The sequence below is a fragment of the Choristoneura fumiferana genome, chromosome 7 (genome assembly GCF_025370935.1).
Source record: "Choristoneura fumiferana chromosome 7, NRCan_CFum_1, whole genome shotgun sequence".
Taxonomy (NCBI): Eukaryota; Metazoa; Arthropoda; class Insecta; order Lepidoptera; family Tortricidae; genus Choristoneura; species Choristoneura fumiferana.
In genome coordinates, this window is record NC_133478.1 from 7,281,703 (window position 1) to 7,301,604 (window position 19,902).

The window sequence follows — 19,902 nt, forward strand, 5'->3', positions numbered from 1 at the left end:
TGTTTTTTTTTGTTGTCTATATTGTGTATTAACTAGATAGAAAACCGGGAGGCATTTTATTACTGTATTTAATTACTTGCTGTGAATCGTACCAGTGCCAATCTGAAGTTAACAATTTGTAGCGGTGATTCACATTGCGCCAGTGGTCGGCAACCATTCGTAGCAATGGTACCGCTTCCTAATTTAGTCTTTTTCAAATTTAACTCGGGGTAATATACCTCAGCAAAGCTAATAAGTGTGTAGATCCTATCACAGTTTAAATTTACTAATAACTATACTAAACTTCCATTATTTATTTTGTAGTAGTAGTAGTAGGTATAGTGTAGTTTTAAGATTTTTTTGCGATGCTACAAAATTAAGCTATGTTTTTACAGGCACCATAAGAAAAAGTGGAGTAGTAAAAGATATGAACAGATTATTGACATCGGACAGTAAAACTAATAAGTTTACCCGCCTACTTGTTTTATCTGTCTAAGTTTCCAGAAGAACATTGTTCGATAATTACAAAAGCTTTGTTGGATCTAAATACAAAGAAATTCGTCTGTTCCATAATATCTCGGCTTATAACTACTTATAACAGATCGAAACTTAAAGCGGCATGGCAATCCCGTAATGTAGAGCGTATTAGAAAACCAGTAAAATTTTGCTTCAAGCTGTTTAAAGTTATATCAAACAAAGCACGAAAATGTTCACATCCCCTGAATCAGGCCTGACGAATCGCAGCCTTTGTGTGTACCGTATCATTTTTGTTGTGGTCCCGACGCGGGCGCATCTCGTATATTCTGTCTGACAGACAGTTTTAAACAAATGAACGCTAGTGTCAGATAATGTGGCAAAATGATCGTAGAAGTGTTTTTATTGTTTAGCGGATTTGCATTGAAATGGACTGTGCACGCCCAGTTTGGAAGTGAGTCAATTATCTTTAGTCGGTATTTTGATTTTTGTTTCGAACTAATTTTAGTTTTTGCTATTGTATTTAATGAAATAAATCCGGAAAACTCACGCGGCTTCAAATAAAAATGATTTTTTTTTTAATTAGAAATTAAACATTTAGCGTTAAATACATTTTTAAGGCAAACGAAAATATTTAACCATCTTATCAAAGGGATTTGACTACTTAGTTTGATATTGGTTATTGTTATAGTAACTTAGTGCAACTCACGCTAAAACACGAAGTAAATTTGGTATAAGACAAGCACATTCAACGTATTTTATTTTAAGATAAGCTTTAAGAATGCCCTGAACACAAATACTTAATTTTTCATCATCCCGCTTCATCCTGGTTGCGTACCGCGAGGCGCTAAAAAAGTATAGATCTGGAGATTTTTTGATCTCGTCGTCTCTTCGACAAGAATTCGACAAAAAGATCCAGATCCTTATAACTTTCCATTGCTTGGATACCGCTATTTGCACTGTTTATGGTTAAATAAAAATAAAAATAAACCTGGATTACCTAATGAAATGATGTCCATTCTATACATGTCGACAATATTATTTAATAGGAGTTAACTCAAAGTTAAATAGTCAACTTAACACTGGTCCGCCTAAGACCGCATTCAAAACGTTATATAATTGCGGGTGAAATTATGTATATTTTAGGCACTTCATAAGGCCTCTGGGAATTGATAATTGACATCACATCAGTAGAATCTCTAGTGTTTTTTTTTATAGAAAATGTGCTTATTTAATGTTAAAACACGAACAGAGTAGGTAGTAGAATATTATAGCCCTAATTAGTTTTGCCTAATATCGAAATTTAAAGGAGGTTGCGTAGGTATCATGTCGCATAATTTTTGAAAGGTTTAATGTATGTCATAATTTTTTCCCGACGAAACCGTAAATTTTTCAGAAATTTTTAAATGGTCATACTGTAGAACTCTTTAAGGTAGGTAGCCTAAGTGTATTTTATAAGAATTCAAAATAAATAGGTACTTACATTATTATTTATAACAATTATGCGAGCTGATAAGAACCTATTTTTCTTTTTTTTTAGCAAAATACTAGATTTTTTTTTCTACTCTCAAATAGTATTTTCACTTTCACTAATATGATTTCGGATATGTTTCCCAGTCCTCAGTCGTCAATTCTAAATAAGAATCTAGTTGCGTACAGTCACCTGAATTAATATTTGCCCCAGCGGAGCGTGCAAAAATATAGAGTCGTTTCAGATACTCACGTTGTTATGTCAGATATTGGGGCTGGTGAATATACAAGGACGGAATCTCAATCTGTACGTATATGCGCCTGTTCCCCGCCAATAATTTGCAGCCAACAATGAACTGCCTCGATTAGGAGGTGTATGGAAATAATGATAATAATCAGAACAACCAAGGTCGTGATAAACATGCAATATTGATGGCTCGTGCTATGTTATGTCACCATTGTCGGTCCCATGACATCGGCACCATTTAATAGTTGTGCGGTGTTTCAAATCGTTGTTAGTACCTATGTGGATCTGCTTTTATTATTTAAACAAATGTAGGTCAAGTTTTGTTTTATTATTTTACAAGCTTTGGTTTAACTTGCAAAATTGCGGATCATCCATTTGTATCTTTCTCGTTATAAAATTGTCTAGAGATTTGAATGCATGATAGGGGATGGGTCGAAATGCATTGGAGGGTTGTGCGTGCAGGTCTCCTCACGATGTTTGCCTTCACCGTAAAGCTTGCCCTCTAATTCTGAAAGGAGGGCTGTGCCCAGCAGTGGGACGTATATAGGCTGGACAGGGGTAATGTTTGAATGACAATCGTAGTAGGTAGGTACAGTCAGGAAACGAGCTTGTATCAAATATAAAAAAGCTAATTAAGCGGCAGGCTTGTTCGCAGTCTAAAATTTGGTGTCCGGGAATAAGAGGGACTCCCTTGAAAAATAGATTAGTTATCTATCAGCTTTGACTTGAGTTCTGATTAAGACGATAATTTTTAGACCGGTTTAGAAGCATCGTTCCATACACCCATGGACATAGGATAATTAATGATCTATCGCAAGCTGATTGATTCGACTTGACGTGTTTTTTGTATGGATTTCAGGTATATCAATAGGTTTGGGGATGGAAGACGAAAGAAATGATGACGGTGGATTATATGAATTACAAGTAAGTGTCCTATACAGGGTGGAAAAAAATCTATGGGCCCTGGAGGGCTACTACTTTAAATACTTTAGTTAGCTAATGGAACTGAAAGGAAACATTCCTTTATTTTTAAAATGAAACAAAACTACATCCAAAGATCTTCTATACTTCGCTTGTCTCACCCGGGAATCGAACCAACTAAAAATAAAAAAAACAGTCGCTATTTTATTATACGAACCGATAGGATTATTGTTCAGGCTAAAATTTGTCTAATAAACATTTAAGGTAGTTGCCCTCCAGGGCCCATAGATTTTTTCCACCTTGTATATTAGTTTCAATGGAAATTATTTCCTAAGAGCTCACGGATTGTACTTTTATCGCAATATCTCCACGAGGTCGGAATGAAATCACGAGTGTTTTTTATTTATCGTTAGATAAATGATTGTACTTGGTTCATAGTAGGGCTTGCACTATCCGGTAACTTTTTATTATCCGGATATTTCGGATATTTGAAATCTCAGTATCCGGATATCCGGTTATTTTGAATAATTTGAATAATTTTCCAAATATTAAAAAAAAAACGCTAAAAACAATTTTAAATTTGTTTCATCAGACGAATCGTGCGTGTTAGTTAATTAACTTAATCGCTGATTGTCTTATACGCACGTAAAAATCATTATTTTGTCACTTTAATGAGTGAAATAACTTTAAAAACACTTTATAACTTCTCTGTCTTCTGCTTGTTGTTATTTTGGCTTACGGACCAAGAGCCCACGACAGCCAGACCTTCGTTATATTTTAAAGGCTGAAAGTTTTTTTTTATGCAAGGTGTTAATTTTTAATATAACTGAAAACCGGAAAGCACTTTGCTCAGAAATACTCAGAATCGAGAGTAGATTCGATTCATCATGTCAGCCGAAAGACGTCCACTGCTGGACTTAGGCCTCGTCCAAGGCTCTCCGCTCAGACCAGTCATGTGCTTTCCGCATCGAACGCAATTCAGCGATCTTAACCAGGTCGTCGCTCCATCTTATTGGAGGCCTGCCGACGGCTCGTCTCCCGCTCCGCGGACGACATTCGAGAACCTTCTAACCCCATTGGCCATCAGTCCTGCGAGCACGCTCACTGCCTCTTCAGTTTCGCAATGCTTCGGGCTATTTCGGTAACTTTAGTTCTACTGCGGATATCATCATTTCTGACTCTATCCCGTAGAGAAACCTCGAGCATAGACCTCTCCATAGCCCTTTGAGTGACTTTGAGCTTCCTAATGAAGCCCATCGTTGGCGCCCACGTCTCAGATGTCATCACTGGCAACACACACTGGTCAAAGACTTTTGACTTCAAACATTGCGGTAATTTGGCCGAAAAGACACTGCAAAGCTTCCCGAATGCTGCCCAGCCGAGTCGGATTCGACGAATGATCTCTTTCTCGAAGTTAGACCTACCTAACTGGATCGTTTGTCCTAGGTGTACATAGTCGTCAACAACTTCGAGCGCAGAGCCTCCGACTATTACGGGAGCTGGCACAACATTAGACATGACTTTCGTCTTGTCCATGTTTATTTTTAAGCTAACTCGGTCGGAAACAACTCTGCTGAGGTCAACGAGCATAGCACTGAGGTCCTCCATAGTCTCAGCCATGACTACAATATCGTCGGCGAATCGAAGGTGAGTGAAGTACTCCCCATTATTGTTAATGCCTCGTCCTTTCCAGTCCAGAACCTTAAAATCATCTTCCAATCCAGCGGTGAACAGTTTCGGAGAGATCACATCTCCTTGTCTGACTCCCCGCTGCAAAGGAATAGGCTTCGTGCTCTGGTCCTGTAGTCGGACTATAAAGAAGGATTATAACGATACTATAACGAAAGTCTGGCTCTTGCGGGCTCTTGCTCTATCATAAGAATAAATAACACAATACAATACAAAGCGTATTGTATTGAACACCAAAAAACATTCATTATAAAATGAAATCAGAACATAAAAGGTAGGGTAGGAGACGAGAAAACAGGGGTCTAATCCCTAAAAAGCGATCTCTTCTTCTACCTTCTTATTCGACCTGACGATGTTATTAACATAGAATCAAGAAAAAAGGTGATCAAAGCAGGTGTGTGTAATGTAAGGTAAAAAAAATATAGAAGATTGAAAAAATACATAAAATATAATAATATTAATAAAATAAACACATACATTACTTACATACACATTTACGAAAAATTCATCATCGCCACTACCAAACAAGATGTTAAGAATGAACCTAACTTATAAGTATTGCATGTAAACCTTCCTAATACAAAAAGAAATGTATCTGTGTGTATGCATACACTACACTAACCTCTCACAATGCGCGAGCGCGCGCTTAATATTAGATATTCGAATTATCCAAATTATCCGGATAATGAAGAGCTTCCTATCCGGATTTCAAAATGGGCGGATATCCGGATAATATGGATATCCGGTTTATCCGGATTGCAAGCCCTAGTTCATAGTTAAGGAGCACCGCAAAGTAACGTCTGAACCAATAAACCAGTTCCATTGTTCCGTTTCAGGGTCCATGTCCTCCGAACACGACGTGCATGCCGGTCAGCATGTGCCCAATGCTGGGAGACTTGCTGGACTTTTCCTGCTTCTCGTCAGACAAGTAAGAATATTCTTGATTACTTATGTGGCGATTCCGCCAATTCCGCCGTCTAGTGAGCAAATATAGAAACTCCAATTCCTACATCGCGCCATCGAATTTTCTCAACTCGGACGCATAAATACAACTTCTTACGCTTATTGTTCGGACTTCGGTTCCCAGATATAACAATCTGCCTGGAGCGACAATCAAAATCAAGAAATATTGTAGCCTCACACATACCTATATATTTAGGTACTAAAATGCTCCCACTGTCACTAGGTCTTTACTCGAGCTCATTTTTCCTCGCCTGCCTGTAATTTTTTCGTCCGAAATAAGATTATTTGAAATTTGAGAATAATGTAGGCAAGTACGTAGTAGTAGTACGTAACCTAGCTGCTTTGTAAAATCGAACTACCTAGTACCGAGTAACTAGGTATCTGCATGTACCTATCACTACCGGAGATTAGGGAAATCATACATCATCGTAGGATATTGATAAAGTCCCAAGCTTAGCTTAGTCCCGCCATTATGAGTGGAAATTTAAAACTACTTAAGTATAGCTTCCAAGTACAGTCGAGTTCATAAACTTCTGAGCAAACATTTGACCAAAAATATGTGAACACGGCGTAGAAGCGTGTTTAGATATTTTGGAACAAATTTTTGCTCAGAAGTTTACGAACTCGACTTTACCTAGACATTAGACTAAACTGAATTCTTCTCTCAAAGCGACTGAGATTATTTTTTACATATTTTCCTAGCATTTTGCAGGTGGTAGGACCTTGTGCAAGGTCCGCCCGTATTGCTACCACCATCTTGCTCGCTAATCCTGCCGTGAAGCAGCAGTGCTTGCACTGTTGTGTTTCGGCGTGGAGAGTAAGACAGCCGGTGAAATTACTGGCACGCGAGGTATCACATCTTAGAGCTTGTCCAGATGAGGCGATTTACGCGCGAGTGGACTCGCGCGTTTCATTTTATATTGCGTCCAGATGACGCGTTTTACGCGCGTTCCTACACTGAGAGGGATTGGATGGACTCGGATACAGCGGTCGTGTTGTGGCTTGCATACCGTCGATGGAAATGTTGTAAACGAAGAGCTAGACGATTTAACGTGCATCCAATTCTACGTGACAGAATAACACATAGTATATTTAATAAAATAAAAATAAATAAAAATAAAAAATAAAAATCTAATACGTCCACTCGCCATGGAGTCGCGCGTGGTAGTGGACGCAGCAATGGCGCCTGGGTATCTCAACTCGCGCGGCGCTCGCGCGTAGTACGTGCGAGTCGAGAGTCGCGCTCATTGCACGCGATTTACGCGCGAGTTGCGAAACGCGCAGCATCATCTGGACGGGATATATGTAGCCCCAGTACCTCGGCGCGAGTCCACTCGAGCGTAATCGCCTCATCTGGACAAGCTCTTAGGCCTCTAGGTTGGCAACGTGTCTGCAATACGTGGTGATCTCTTACCATCAGGAGACCCATTTGCTCGTTTGCCATCCAGTTTAATAAAAAATAAAAAAACATCATGCGTTTACCACAGATATTTTCACCGACTGAACGAGCTGACATGTGGCCACATCAACGGTGAAGACTACGTCTGTTGCCCCTCCTGCGAGTGCGGCAAAGTGTACCCCGACAACACGGAGAAGTGTGGCCGGAGCATGGTGCAGGGGGTCGATTATAAGGGGCTGGGGGCCCACCCGTGGGTTGCCAGGATCGGGTTTACGCGTAAGTTGGATTTCAACCGTAGTTTATGAGGCGAAGTCTGAGAAGTATAATGCCCCCTTTCGTTGCAAACGGAGCGGACTTTGTAAAACGTTTTTTTTTTTTACTAATTCACGTGGATTTTTTCTCGCACAGCTGATTCCTTTCGATGTGGAAGGCAACGGGAAACCACCAGACTATTATCCATAGGCGTATATAGAGGGGGGCCGGGCGGGCCGTGCCCACCACAGTATGGTCTAGTGCCCACCCCAGGATTTTGGGCTATCGATTCGAAATTCTATCATACTGATATCTTAACACAACAATCCAGGCCAGCCCCCCTACCCTGAAAAATAACCGTAGATACGCTAATGCTATTTTCCTAGGAAAGTCAACATGGAGGTTCACAACTGATCTAATTAATAACCACCACCACTCTGTCAGTGGCGATTTAGAAAGAGAGTTTGCTTATCTTTGCTCGTCTCTGGTGTATGTGCAGCCATGTTGCAAAGAGGTATTTTCTTTGTTTTCAGAGAAAGAGAGTGGCATAGTAAGGTTTGCTTGCAGTGGGTCCATTATCTCGAAGCGCGTTGTGCTGACCGCGGCTCACTGTGCCCTGGCCAAGCCCGAAGGATATAAACTGTGAGTATACTTTATAGTTGTTAGATATCTATAATCTATATGTAAATAGGTAAGTATGTATTATGTTAGGTTCTTTCTTTTCTAGATTGAGTAATTTTGTGATTTTGACGAAGAAAACTACTCTGTTGCCACCGGACTTACTATACCAAATTTTAGCATAATCGGATTTTAGTACCAAGTGGCCGAAAAGATCCGCAAATTTTGAACCTAATTTTCTCATAAAAAAAGGTAATCGTAGAGACAATTTTAAAGTGAAAATAGTCACGAATTTGCATACATTTAGTAACCACGATAGCCGCGATAATTATGTTATTAAAAGTTAGTTAACTCTTCTATTGTCTCAAAATGTGCACTTTCTACCTCCAACAAAAATAATTTCTAGCAAATGATAGTTCTACGAACGTTTCAACCGCTATCAGTATAATTTCTTGTCGCTTATACTTACTGAAGAAATGAGTCAGGTAGAATGGAAGGATTTTATAATTTCTTGCTTATTTCTTCAATATATGCGACAGGAGACAGGAAACTGGTAGCGGTTGGAACGCTCGTAGAACTAACCAAATAAAGTTAAGTACTAATTTACTGACCCTTCTGACCCACCGTACCACCGACCATACCCCCAGCGGTACGGTGGGTAATAATTTTAAAAACAATACCACCAATTAATAGTGATGTTTATATTTTATGTATTTTATAGTACTTATAGAATAGAGTATAGTTAGTATCATTTACAATAAAAACTGCACAAAAAAATAATTATTCCTAATTGTGATAACAAAACGTGACACATTATTACACATTTTTAGCTACCACCTTCTCCTCTAAATGATCAAACCAAAAATCTTCATAGTCTTAATTTATCTAATGCATGACCTATTGTAATATCTTTGTTAACAATTTCCATTTGGACCAAAGTTATGAAATCGTCATTTACGATTATTAAATGCAAGTAAAGAGTTCTAATTAACATTTACATTACGGATTTAGAAAAGAGGTCGTCTAAGTTGATCATAATATTTTAATGCACTTCATGAGATAAAAGGGAACCCTTCTTAATGAGTGCATTATGATAAAATAATTGTTAATTTTATAGATACATAAATTGTAATCGCAATCCGTGTTTCAGCACTACGGTGGTATCGTAGGGAAAAATAATTACCCACCGTACCACTGTCGGTGGTACAGTCACCAGCATTAATATCTGCCACAGCGGAGCGTGCAAAAATATCTGACACGTCCTTCCGGCCCTAGAAATAGAGTCTTATCAGATATTTCTGCACGCTTGTCGTGTCAGATATTGGAGCTGGTGTCTGTACAGTGGATCAGAAGGGATACTGATACTATCTGCGATTTTTTTTCCAGCTCCACGGTGGTGGTAGGCGAGTACGACACAACTCGCGGCTCGGACTGCAACGAGTTGTTCTGTGCGCCACCGACACAAGCTATCAAGGTGGAAAATGTCGTCGTGCACGTCGGCTACGAACAGAAGATATTTCGGCACGACATCGCGCTCATCGTGCTGAAGGATGAGATGAAGTATTCAGGTAGTTATGGCATTTAGGCCAGCAAGGCCCGTGGAAAAATTTATGCCGGTATTTCTTGGTTCGATTATAGAGGCTCCATCGCTGTTGCGTAAAAAAGAGAAAATTCAAACGAGTATATCGCTCGCATCGCATATACAAACACAGAAGAATGATATCCACCGATGCTTTCTTCATCAAAGCGTAGATTTAGTCATAACATATAAGTAGGTAGGCTTTCGAGGTGTTTAGCCATTAGGTACTGAAATTGACAACTTAGGGGCTGTTTCACCATCCATTGATTAGTGTTAACTGACGGTTAAATGTAATGCCGTCTATTCGAACAAAACAAATAGAGACGCATCAGCCCCTTAATTTTTTTAGTAACACAAACGCATGGCGTCTTTTGCCTCGAAATTTAGCATACAGTTCCAGTGTACGTCAAAAGGTCTTGCTTGATTTTGGAATTGAAGTCAAGGAAACTTAATCACGTATCAGGGTGGAGCCTTTGTACTACTAATGTCATGCTCTCTTTTCACACATGTGGCAAAGAAATCATAGCGAAATTAATTATGAAAAGGTTCCACCATGGTGCGTGATTCAGTTTCCTCGACTTTACAGTCATTAGCATCAATATCTGCCACAGCGGAACGTGCAAAAATATCTGACACGTCCTATCGGCCTTAGAAATAGATTCGTATGAGATATTTACGCACGCTTCTTTACAAGCTTTTATTTAGTTTCACCTGTCCCGTTGCTTTTATTTAGTTTCGTCTGTCTGTAATCAAATCTTGCAAGTTAAATTCGACCAACTTCCAGTAGTTGGATTGACTTGAAATTTGGTATACTTATGTAAATTGCGTGACAACACAATAATCTGGTAGTGACATCCTGATAGTCCAGCCAGGATCGTCTCCACAGGACGGAACTCTTCGAAGGTTAATGGCATTGACTTGAAATTTGTTATCAAATGTAGTTTGGGAGAAAATATAAGTACAGTCAATAAAAAGTACAGTCAACAAAAATTTTTTTTTACCAAAAACTTATTTGTGTTAGATATTGGTGCGGGTTAGTACCTATAAAATATCGACGTATCAGTAGCCTCATCGTTAGTGTTAACTTATATAATATTTATTTGCGTAACCAATATAGAATTAGGAAGTAATCTAATATTAATAGCCGTAGTTATATCGACCAGTCAATGTCACTGTTAATTTCTTGCTATTTATTCCAGTATCAGTAGCGCCGATCTGCTTAAATGACAAGCCGGAAATCGTTATAAACGAACGCGCATTACTCGTTGGATGGGGTAAATTGTCCGGACAAAACAATTTGGTAAGTGCGATTATACTTACATAGGTAAACATAACTGCATTTTGTTACCTTTGTGATAGAGTTCCTTCTCGTATACTGATTTGTTGTTGGGGTGGAACGACTTTTATGATATAACGTTGTGTTTTGTATGTCTAATTATTTGTGATGGACATTGATTTAAATTCAATGACCTTAGCTGTCGTTTTTAAAGTGATGTGCGCAAAAAACGCAGACACATGAAGGTAGCATTCTGATGTTGGCGACAACGACACGCGACTGCGGCCGGTGTCCTATTTCACGAAGCTACAAGTTACAATTTAAAAGCGGTAGTCTTTGTTTAACAGTATGCATTGAAAAGAGCCGTGGTGGCCTAGTGGTTTGACCTATCGCCTTTGAAGCAGAGGATCGTGGGTTCAAACCCCGGCTCGCACCTCTGAGTTTTTCGAAATTCATGTGCGGAATTACATTTGAAATTTATCACGAGCTTTACGGTGAAGGAAAACATCGTGAGGAAACCTGCACAAACCTGCGAAGCAATTCAATGGTGCGTGTGAAGTTCCCAATCCGCACTGGGCCCGCGTGGGAACTACGGCCCAAGCCCTCTCTTTCTGAGAGGAGGCCTGTGCCCAGCAGTGGGACGTACATATATAGGCTGGGATGATGATGATGATGATTGAAAAGAGACCACCTAATAAATTGTAACAACCTTGTAAATTGTAACTTGTAGTTTCGTGAAATGGGCCACGGGTCGCGCGACCCACTTTAGTCGTGCGACGCGGTCGCTAGCATCTGGAAGTGTTTCATATAATCAGTGTCGCGCGAGCTAAGTCTGAGTCTAAGGCTGAGTCGTATTGTCTAACGCGCGGGCGTTTTATAGAATTCACGTCATCGTTCATCCACCATTACCTCTCATTTCCTTTGATGACTACCGTACCTAGTACCTACAACGGTAAACCCCACTGAACCACTAGGCACTAGCAAAATTGTCCTACAGAGCCATACAGAAAATGTTGTATTTTGTATAGATAATAGTACGGAACCCTTCGTGCGCGAGTCCGACTCGCACATGGCCGTTTTTTAATATGGCTCTGTCCATCGGAGGACAATTTTGCTAGTGTCTAGTGGTTTAGTGGGGTTTACAGACATAAGCAAAAAACGGTTAAAAATCACTTTTGTTGTATGGGAGCACCCCTTAAATATTTATTTTATTCTGTTTTTAATATTTGTTGGTATGTTGGCAACAGAAATACATCATGTGTGAAAATTTTAACTGTCTAGCTATCTCAGTTCATGAGATTAGCCTGGTGACAGACAGACAGAAAGAAAGTGAAGTCTTAGTAATAGGGTCCCGTTTTTATCCTTTAGGTACGGAATCCTAAAAACAAATAACTAACTATGTTTCGTAGGTAAGCCGCCAACAGCAGTTAGAAGTCCCCCTGGTCTCGCTGGCCACGTGCGAGCGTATCTTTGGGGAGTCGGTGCCCGTCCACGAGGGCCAGTTGTGTGCGGGCGGCGAGGAAGGGAGGGACGCCTGTTCCGGCTTTGGGGGGGCGCCACTGTTGCTCAGCCGCGATGGGAAATATGTCCAGGTAATTTTATATTCACTGTACTGGGTGATTCGGGAGACGCGGCGTGACTAGGGCCAACCATTCACCCTCAGTAATTGTTAAGGGATCGTTCGAAATCATTTTTAAGTAAAACCCCCACGCCTTTAAATGTGGAGTGACCGACCATGCACTAGAAAAAAAAAACTTCTCACTAATAGGTACTGGTACGATATACGGATGGTACGGGGCCTTAACCAATTGAATCCGGTAGGCATGGTCCTGCTCACGTCTCCCGAATCACCTGTATGTACAACCGTACCAGCCTTTGGAACTATTAAGAACCAGTTGAATTGAAATTCGCGTGACATCAAAATAAATCTATGATTTCTATGGGAGTCCCTAGAAATTTACGTTCGTATAAAGAACACAGATATAGATACATATCCTATCACTTAACAAGTTCACTTGTGGTAAGCTATTTGTGATGCCATCTCTGTTTATATTGTTCTATTATTAGTATTATTACATGTATCTGTCATATAAAGTAACATCAACTCAGTCTAATGAAACAGGCCTCTAATGGACGTACAGTTACCAACAGCACTATCTGACCCAGCAAAGCTTGCATAAATGTCTGATATGACTCTATTTCTAGGGCCGGCAGGACGTGTCAGATATTTTTGCACGCTCCGCTGTAGCAGATAATAATGCAAGTGACTGACATAATTTAGAACTTGACAGCATGTGTCTTTTAGGTTGGTATCGTGTCCTTTGGCTCCGAGAACTGCGGCAGCGAAGGCGTGCCCAGCGTCTACACCAACATCGCGCATTACTACAAGTGGATAGTCGACAATTCTCCGTCATGATATTACTAACTGTATCTTTGGGTAAATATAAAACTAATATAAATGCGATTCCGTCTTTTCTTTTAACGACTGATGTAAAACGATGTTAATATAAAATGCAGGGTCTACTTTGGAAAACAGTTTTTACGCCATGTCCTTATTTTTTTAGATGTGCCAGTGAAATACCTACCTTCATAAATCACCTAACTTTTTACTTAATTTGCTCAATCGAGCTATGAATATTTGCGTTTTTATAACCATTTTAAATCAATCAAAGTAGCCCCAAATTTTCCTAAAGTGACCCCGGTTTACTGCACCTACATTGATATCTGCCACAGCGAAGAGCGCGCAAAAATATCTGATAAGTGGGCCAATCAACTTTTTTACCCACACTAATCTGTCCGCGACATTTTTCAAAAAATTGCAGTGTTTTGTAATTAAACATGTTTTTCTGTAATTTAATAGATGGTGTACATGAATACGAGTACATGGTAACGCCAGAGACAATTTTGGTAACGCAGGAGACGCCCAAAGTGTGGGTAAAATAGTTGATTGGCCCAAGCACGTCCTACCGGCCTTAAATAAAAAATACTTAATAAATAAATATCACGGGACAATCCCAAAGTAAGCTTAGCAAAGCTTGTGTTATGGGTACTAAGCAACGGATAAATATAATTATATAGATATAGATACATACTGAAATACATATTAAACACCCAAGACCCGAGAACAAACATTCGTATTTTTTATACAAATATCTGCCCCGACACGGGAATCGAACCCGGGACCTCAAGCTTCATAGTCAGGTTCTCTAACTACTAGGCCATCTGGTCGTCTGAAACGACTATATCAGATACTTATGCACGCTTTGTTGTGTCAGATATTGGTGATGGTGAGTGTACTTAGACCACTTTACTTTATCGTCCGAGTAGCCTAGTAGTAAGACAACTTGGCTACGTAGCTTTAGGACTCGGGTTCGATCCCCAGTCGGGCAAATAGTGCACCATAAAAGGGTTTTCACAGGATTTGAGTGCCTGCTCTGGCTCGTGGCAATCAGAGATTGGGCCTCCCCGAAAAACAATGCCAAAACGTAAATGCACGTGAATCTTCCCACTAAGCCGAGTTCGTGCTTTGTAAACTTAACTAGCTTTTGCCCGCCGGCTTCGCCATCGTGGAATTCGGTTAACGCGCGCTTATCCCTCGGGAACTCTGTGCAGTTTTCTGGGATAAAGAACAGCCTATGTCACTCTGACCCATAAACTATCTCTATGCCAAAAATCACGTCGATCCGTCGCTCCGTTTCGACGTGAGAGACGGACAATCATAATAAACATACAAACACACACACTTTCGCATTTATTTAACATTAGTATGGATAATCGGCTACGCTACAACAGCCAGCAGGAGAAGTACATAGATGAGTAGTTTTGATGCTCATCATCATCCCAGCCTGTGTACCTCCCACTGCTGGGCACAGGCCTCCTCTCACAACGGCCTTGGGGCGTAGTTCCCACGCGGGCCCAGTGCGGATTGGGATTTTCGCAAACACTCTTATTACCTTAGCAGTAGAGTCGAGTGTAGATCATTTTGTACACCATAACCGCTCATCCACTTCAGCTACTGGCTGTACGTCCATGATAATGAATTGAAACAGCATTTTTTTAAATCTTTTTACTAGTTATGTATATGGGTAAGTTTTCCGCGTCGATGGGGTACGCGAGTATGTGCCGCATCGCGAGCGCGTTGTAGTACTGCGCGCACGCATGCGTCAGCTGCAGCATCGCGCAGAGCGTGCCTGTCAGGTCCGCGAGAGCATTGTCTTGTACCTTTTGATCGAACAACTGCAATGACGAGCAAAGTAAAATTGAGAGTCGATGACAGAGATATTATTATCTTCATAATTTTTTGTTTAATTGGCGAAAGAAAAAGTTCGTGTCTATTATTTTCTGACGGGTTAGTGTCATTTCGTCTAAAAAGCAGTGCTTAGACCAGCTGATCTAAGTAGCAAATTAGCAATTGGTCTAAGTGGCAAGTACTCTAAGAAGCAGCTGGTCTAAGTAGCAACTGGTCTAAGTAGCAACTAGTCCTAAGTAGCAAGTGGTCTAAAATTTTTTGACTCAAAGTAGACAGAGCTGGACGGAGCTCCTATTCTGCGTGGCTGAGGTGCTTCGTGCCTTAACACAACTTACCTACTTACAGCAGTTGATTCTTAGACCACTTGCTACTCAGACCAGTTGCTTCTCAGACCAGCTGCTTTTTAGATGAAGTGAAACTATACTTTTCAGATAATCTAACATCGGACTAAATAGAATATATTATTTTTTTACCAGGAAACTATTCAATGAGAATTTCTTGACAGACGAAATAACGCTAGATGCCGTTTGTATCGAGAGGTCAGTTTGCCGTTACAGTCTTGCTTGTGATTGACTCATTTAACCATTCATAAACTTACGATACTAGCTTAAAATAGTAACTTAGATACTAGAAACCTTAATTGAAATTAAATAAAGTTAAAAAGTTAGTTGGTAGTTAGAATGTTATATTCTTACCGCGTCAACAGTAACGGTGGGTATGAACTTCGGCCGAATAAGCAGCGTGAGGTATTCGGAATCCAGCTGCAGGTCTACTCCCTGCCTGGTTCTCAAACATTTTGCCACCTGATCGCCCTGTAGTCTTGATTTTTTTACGCACTGGAATATTTTAGACGAAAATATCTGTTATAGGTACGATCGAATACAAAGATACTCACTGCCTTTGAATACTTTATACTACTTTACTTTATAAATGCGATGCCTCTGCACGTTTAAACCGTTGAATAAATTTAGATGAAAGGTGTGGAGATTATTTTTAGACCCTGGGTAGAACATAGATAGTTTTATAATAGATAGATAGATATAGATACTTTTAAAATCGCACATTTCCGTAAAAATAAAATATTTTTTGCCAGACGAACTCATGGACTAAAGCAAATAGGTACAGTCAAGGAAACTGAATGACGAATCAGGGTGGAATCTTTTTATGCATAATAAATTTTAACACACAAAGGTTCCACGCTCTTATAGTCACCACCACCAATATCTGACACAACAAAGCATATTTCTAGGGCTGGTACGACGTGTCAAATATTTTTGCACGCTCCGCTGTGGCAGATATTACTGCAAGTGCCTGTACGTCATTTACTTTCCTCGACTGTACAATAACAACAGATATTTCTAGGTTTTTCATACCTCCATACTCCCCCGAGCACCAGCCTCTATAGCCATTTCGCAGGCAACATATTCCAGCTTATCCAGGTCTGAGAGGTGCCGCATTTGGTACAGCGCGCAGTCCTGGACCATATTTCCCAAGCACTCGGCGGGCCCGTGCTGGCATTTGAAGCCGCTGTCCCCGTAGTTTATGCTCTGGAACGTACAAATTCATGGTCATCACATCAGCAGAAAGACGTCCATTTCTGGCCAGAACAGGCCCTATACCTACCCTCTTCTTCATATTTAAGAGTTACACTCTTATTGTCGGTGTAGCCGATGAATGGCTCTCCTCTCCACTTCTCTCTACTCTACTAAAAGCTGCCTCCTTGACCTCCTTATACGACATGACGGCTACCTTCACCCTCTCCTTTATTACCCTACCCGTACACCCTGTACTACGAAGTGCAAAATTGCCGTCCCGCTGCTGCCGCCGCTGCCGTGACGCGTATATTATTTAATACGAGAGTGAGAGGAGCGTTACGATACGAACTTCGATTTTCGAATTTCGTAGAATCCCCACTTACCTACCCAAAAATGCCCATAATATGCCAAATATGCCCATAGACAAGTCAAAGTGCCCAAGCCATATAGTAACGCCTGAATCTATCAATCAATGTACTTATTCTTAATCGTAATTCGTTGGCTTATCACCTTCGATTTGCCATAAGGCACGAGCTGCAACATGATGTGTTCGTGCAACAGTTGCAGGGCAGGTTGCAGCTGCTGTAGCACGAACGCTCTGCTGTCCGGGCATTTGCTTTCATAGTAAACTGACAAAAGTATCTGTAAATAACAATAAAAATGTAAAGAATTGAAAAAAAATGCTTATAAAATCTTACTGTGATTTGGTTATCATATTCGTAGAGTGCAATTTGTTTTCATTTATATAAACCTATCTAAGTAATACATTACCATTATAAACCGTATAAGATGATGGTAAAATGAGTGTCAATGAGATTGTGATGGCGCACATTATAGGCGACTCAGGGGGGCTCCCAAATCAATGAAATGAAAATGAAATGATTTATTTTGCTGGAACATCACAGCACACATGCATCACATGCAGTATGATACCGTCCCTCTTACTCTCCTAATAAATACTATAAGCGTGAGCGGGACGGTTCGATACCTACTAAGTTCGAATTTTTAACATCGAAACAAGGTCGGGTCTTAGAAATCCTAATAAGAATCAGTATGCCTCAAGTGTGGTGGTACCTGCTAGGTATCGTATCAGTAAATGCAAAAAAAAAACATGTGACAAGATATATATCTATAGGTAGGTATACAGTTTGTTATACTCCTAAAGGTACCAACGTACTTAAACCTACAAGTCACGAACGCCTAGTTCAGATCTTATTAAACATGTGGTGGAAATAAATAAGCCATAGGTCTACTTTCACTGTTCCACATACTGAAGGCCTCTACACCGGTTTCAGTACATGCCATTATGCATACTCAGGACTATTTATCACTTTATCACGTTAGAAACGTGCAGTATCGTTCTTTATTATTGGGATCACGCATAGAATTGGAAATTTAGTCTAAGTAAGCACCTTTAGGTACAGTCACCAGCATTAATATCTGCCACAGCGGAGCGTGCAAAAATATCTGACACGTCCTTCCGGCCCTAGAAATAGAGTCGTATCAGATATTTATGCACGCATGTGTCAGATATTGGTGCCGGTGACTGTACCTATCTAATTAATGTCTTGGAGGCGAAAACACTTAAGCTGTGTTTCCACCCGAGATGTACATTTGTCATTAGTTCATTGTCTATCATACCCACCATTAGCGGCAACTCTCGTTCGCACCCATATATCGCGTTGGGTTGGTTAAACTTTATCCATTACCAGTTACCAGTGGCGGTGCAGGACCTAAATTTGGCGTACCTAAGCAAGATACATTTTGCGAAGCCCTATGATGGCATCATGGCACACCACATACAAGATGACGGATTTTTAATAAAACACACAAAGTTTGTAAAACAACCGCATGTTAAAATAAGGTAGTACAGTACCTATACAAGGATTGTTTCGTAACGGCTAACCCCTATCCTGGGCGTATCCGACACGCTCTTGGCAGTTTTTATCCCTAAAGCAAAAAATCCGTAAAAATATCAAGGATTTATTTTTTATATTTCTGTTCTAAATGAACGCCGTAGCACGCTGGCATAATGTCAATTCCTCTACTCTTATAGCACCTAGGTATAGATAAGTACCTACTTATTTTAACATATGTTTTAGCCCGATTGTATTTGTCCAATGTCGTTATTTGTGACAATGGGCCACCTCGTCATCTTTTCGGTTGCTTTGCTATGGTAATGAAATGACGGCTAAATAGGCGTTAAAGTTATGTTCCAAACGTTTCAAAGGTCACTCGGACAATGTTATTTAGAATAGCTTTATGCGATTTAGTCTTTATGCCTTCTTCATAATTTTAAATGTACCTACATTAGTAGGAATTTATTTATTCAGACGAAAATACATATAGAAATAGACATTTTATTGAATCGCTCGAGATGGTGTAGGTTATTTATTAGTAGTTTGCACGCGTCTTGGAATGACGAGAAAACTGGTTCGATTCTCAGCCCCAGCTTCATTTCTCCGCAGTTTTCTGTTTTCACATCATTACTTTTTTCAACAGTTCCTCAGTAGAGGCTGAGTTGATTTCACACGACCATTCAAAGGACCATGTAGAACAATTTCCCAAAGAAAGAAAATGATGCCTAACTTACCTTTTGTGGTCCTTCAATCCCACCGGCTAAATTCCCGAAAAATATTATGGTCCCTATCACAGAAATCACAGGAGATAACATTGTCTTCAGCACAAACACTTCAAACTAACCATTCGAAGGTTTCAAAATTTTCAGTCGAATTTTACGTAACGTCGAGTTTTACAGTTTTACTCCATTTGTGCAAATAACGTGTGAATGGTCCAATTACTTGACTTGATATGCTGTGTAGCTGTAGCCAATCTGCTTTTATATATATTTTTGCTTGTTTGTACTCATGTACCTTTATTCATGTGGTACCTATATAAAGTACATCTTACGGTGAGAGGAAATTGCCTACCTTTGCACAAATTATACGTTTAGGTTCTAGTATTTAATAGTATTTCTATATGTTTGGGTAACTTTATATTATAGGTACATACTTGGAATGACCTGGATGGCATACTCAGGTACTTATTTAAAAATATTTAAGTACCAGTTTGTTCCATAGTTTTGAAGTGTTGGTGGGAGTTTTCCAAAGATGTTGAGTATTCGACCACCTGTTGCAAACTGTAATAGATTAGATTGTAATAGAATTACTTTCCTACGCATAATTTTGTATGATCTAGCCTTAACAGACTCGTGTAGGTGTACTTACTTGGTCTGGATCAAAATATCATCA

The 19,902-nt window shown here is 39.9% G+C and overlaps 2 protein-coding genes across 3 annotated transcripts; one reads left to right on the forward strand and one right to left on the reverse strand.

Annotated features, from left to right (window-relative positions):
- Positions 1-749: 749 nt before the first annotated feature.
- On the forward strand, positions 750-13,331 carry LOC141429600 (chymotrypsin-like protease CTRL-1). 2 transcript variants are annotated; one of them, XM_074089986.1, is made up of 9 exons: positions 750-907; positions 3,030-3,094; positions 5,617-5,708; positions 7,231-7,418; positions 7,928-8,036; positions 9,399-9,580; positions 10,791-10,891; positions 12,277-12,459; positions 13,173-13,331. In XM_074089986.1, the coding sequence occupies exons 1-9, from the start codon at positions 838-840 to the stop codon at positions 13,281-13,283; spliced, it is 1,101 nt and encodes a 366-aa protein (XP_073946087.1). In that variant the 5' UTR covers positions 750-837; the 3' UTR covers positions 13,284-13,331. The 2 variants fall into 2 exon arrangements, with proteins under 2 accessions (XP_073946087.1, XP_073946088.1); XM_074089987.1 differs by lacking the exon at positions 750-907 and adding an exon at positions 2,410-2,478.
- Positions 13,332-14,923: 1,592 nt separating this feature from the next.
- On the reverse strand, positions 14,924-19,888 carry LOC141429621 (GILT-like protein 1; the record flags this gene model as incomplete). The annotated part of the gene is made up of 6 exons (XM_074090032.1): positions 14,924-15,103; positions 15,812-15,952; positions 16,490-16,663; positions 17,162-17,293; positions 19,717-19,790; positions 19,879-19,888. Coding segments are annotated over 6 exons (711 nt in total), but the record flags the coding sequence as incomplete, so codon positions are not given.
- Between the last annotated feature and the right edge of the window lie 14 nt (positions 19,889-19,902).

Bases quoted from the DNA above. Each gene is read 5' to 3' on its own strand.
- LOC141429600 (XM_074089986.1), top strand. From the start codon at position 838: ATGATCGTAGAAGTGTTTTTATTGTTTAGCGGATTTGCATTGAAATGG. The intron at 908-3,029 runs GTGAGTCAATTA...TATGGATTTCAG, and splicing joins TGTGCACGCCCAGTTTGGAA to GTATATCAATAGGTTTGGGG. The intron at 7,419-7,927 runs GTAAGTTGGATT...CTTTGTTTTCAG, and splicing joins TGCCAGGATCGGGTTTACGC to AGAAAGAGAGTGGCATAGTA.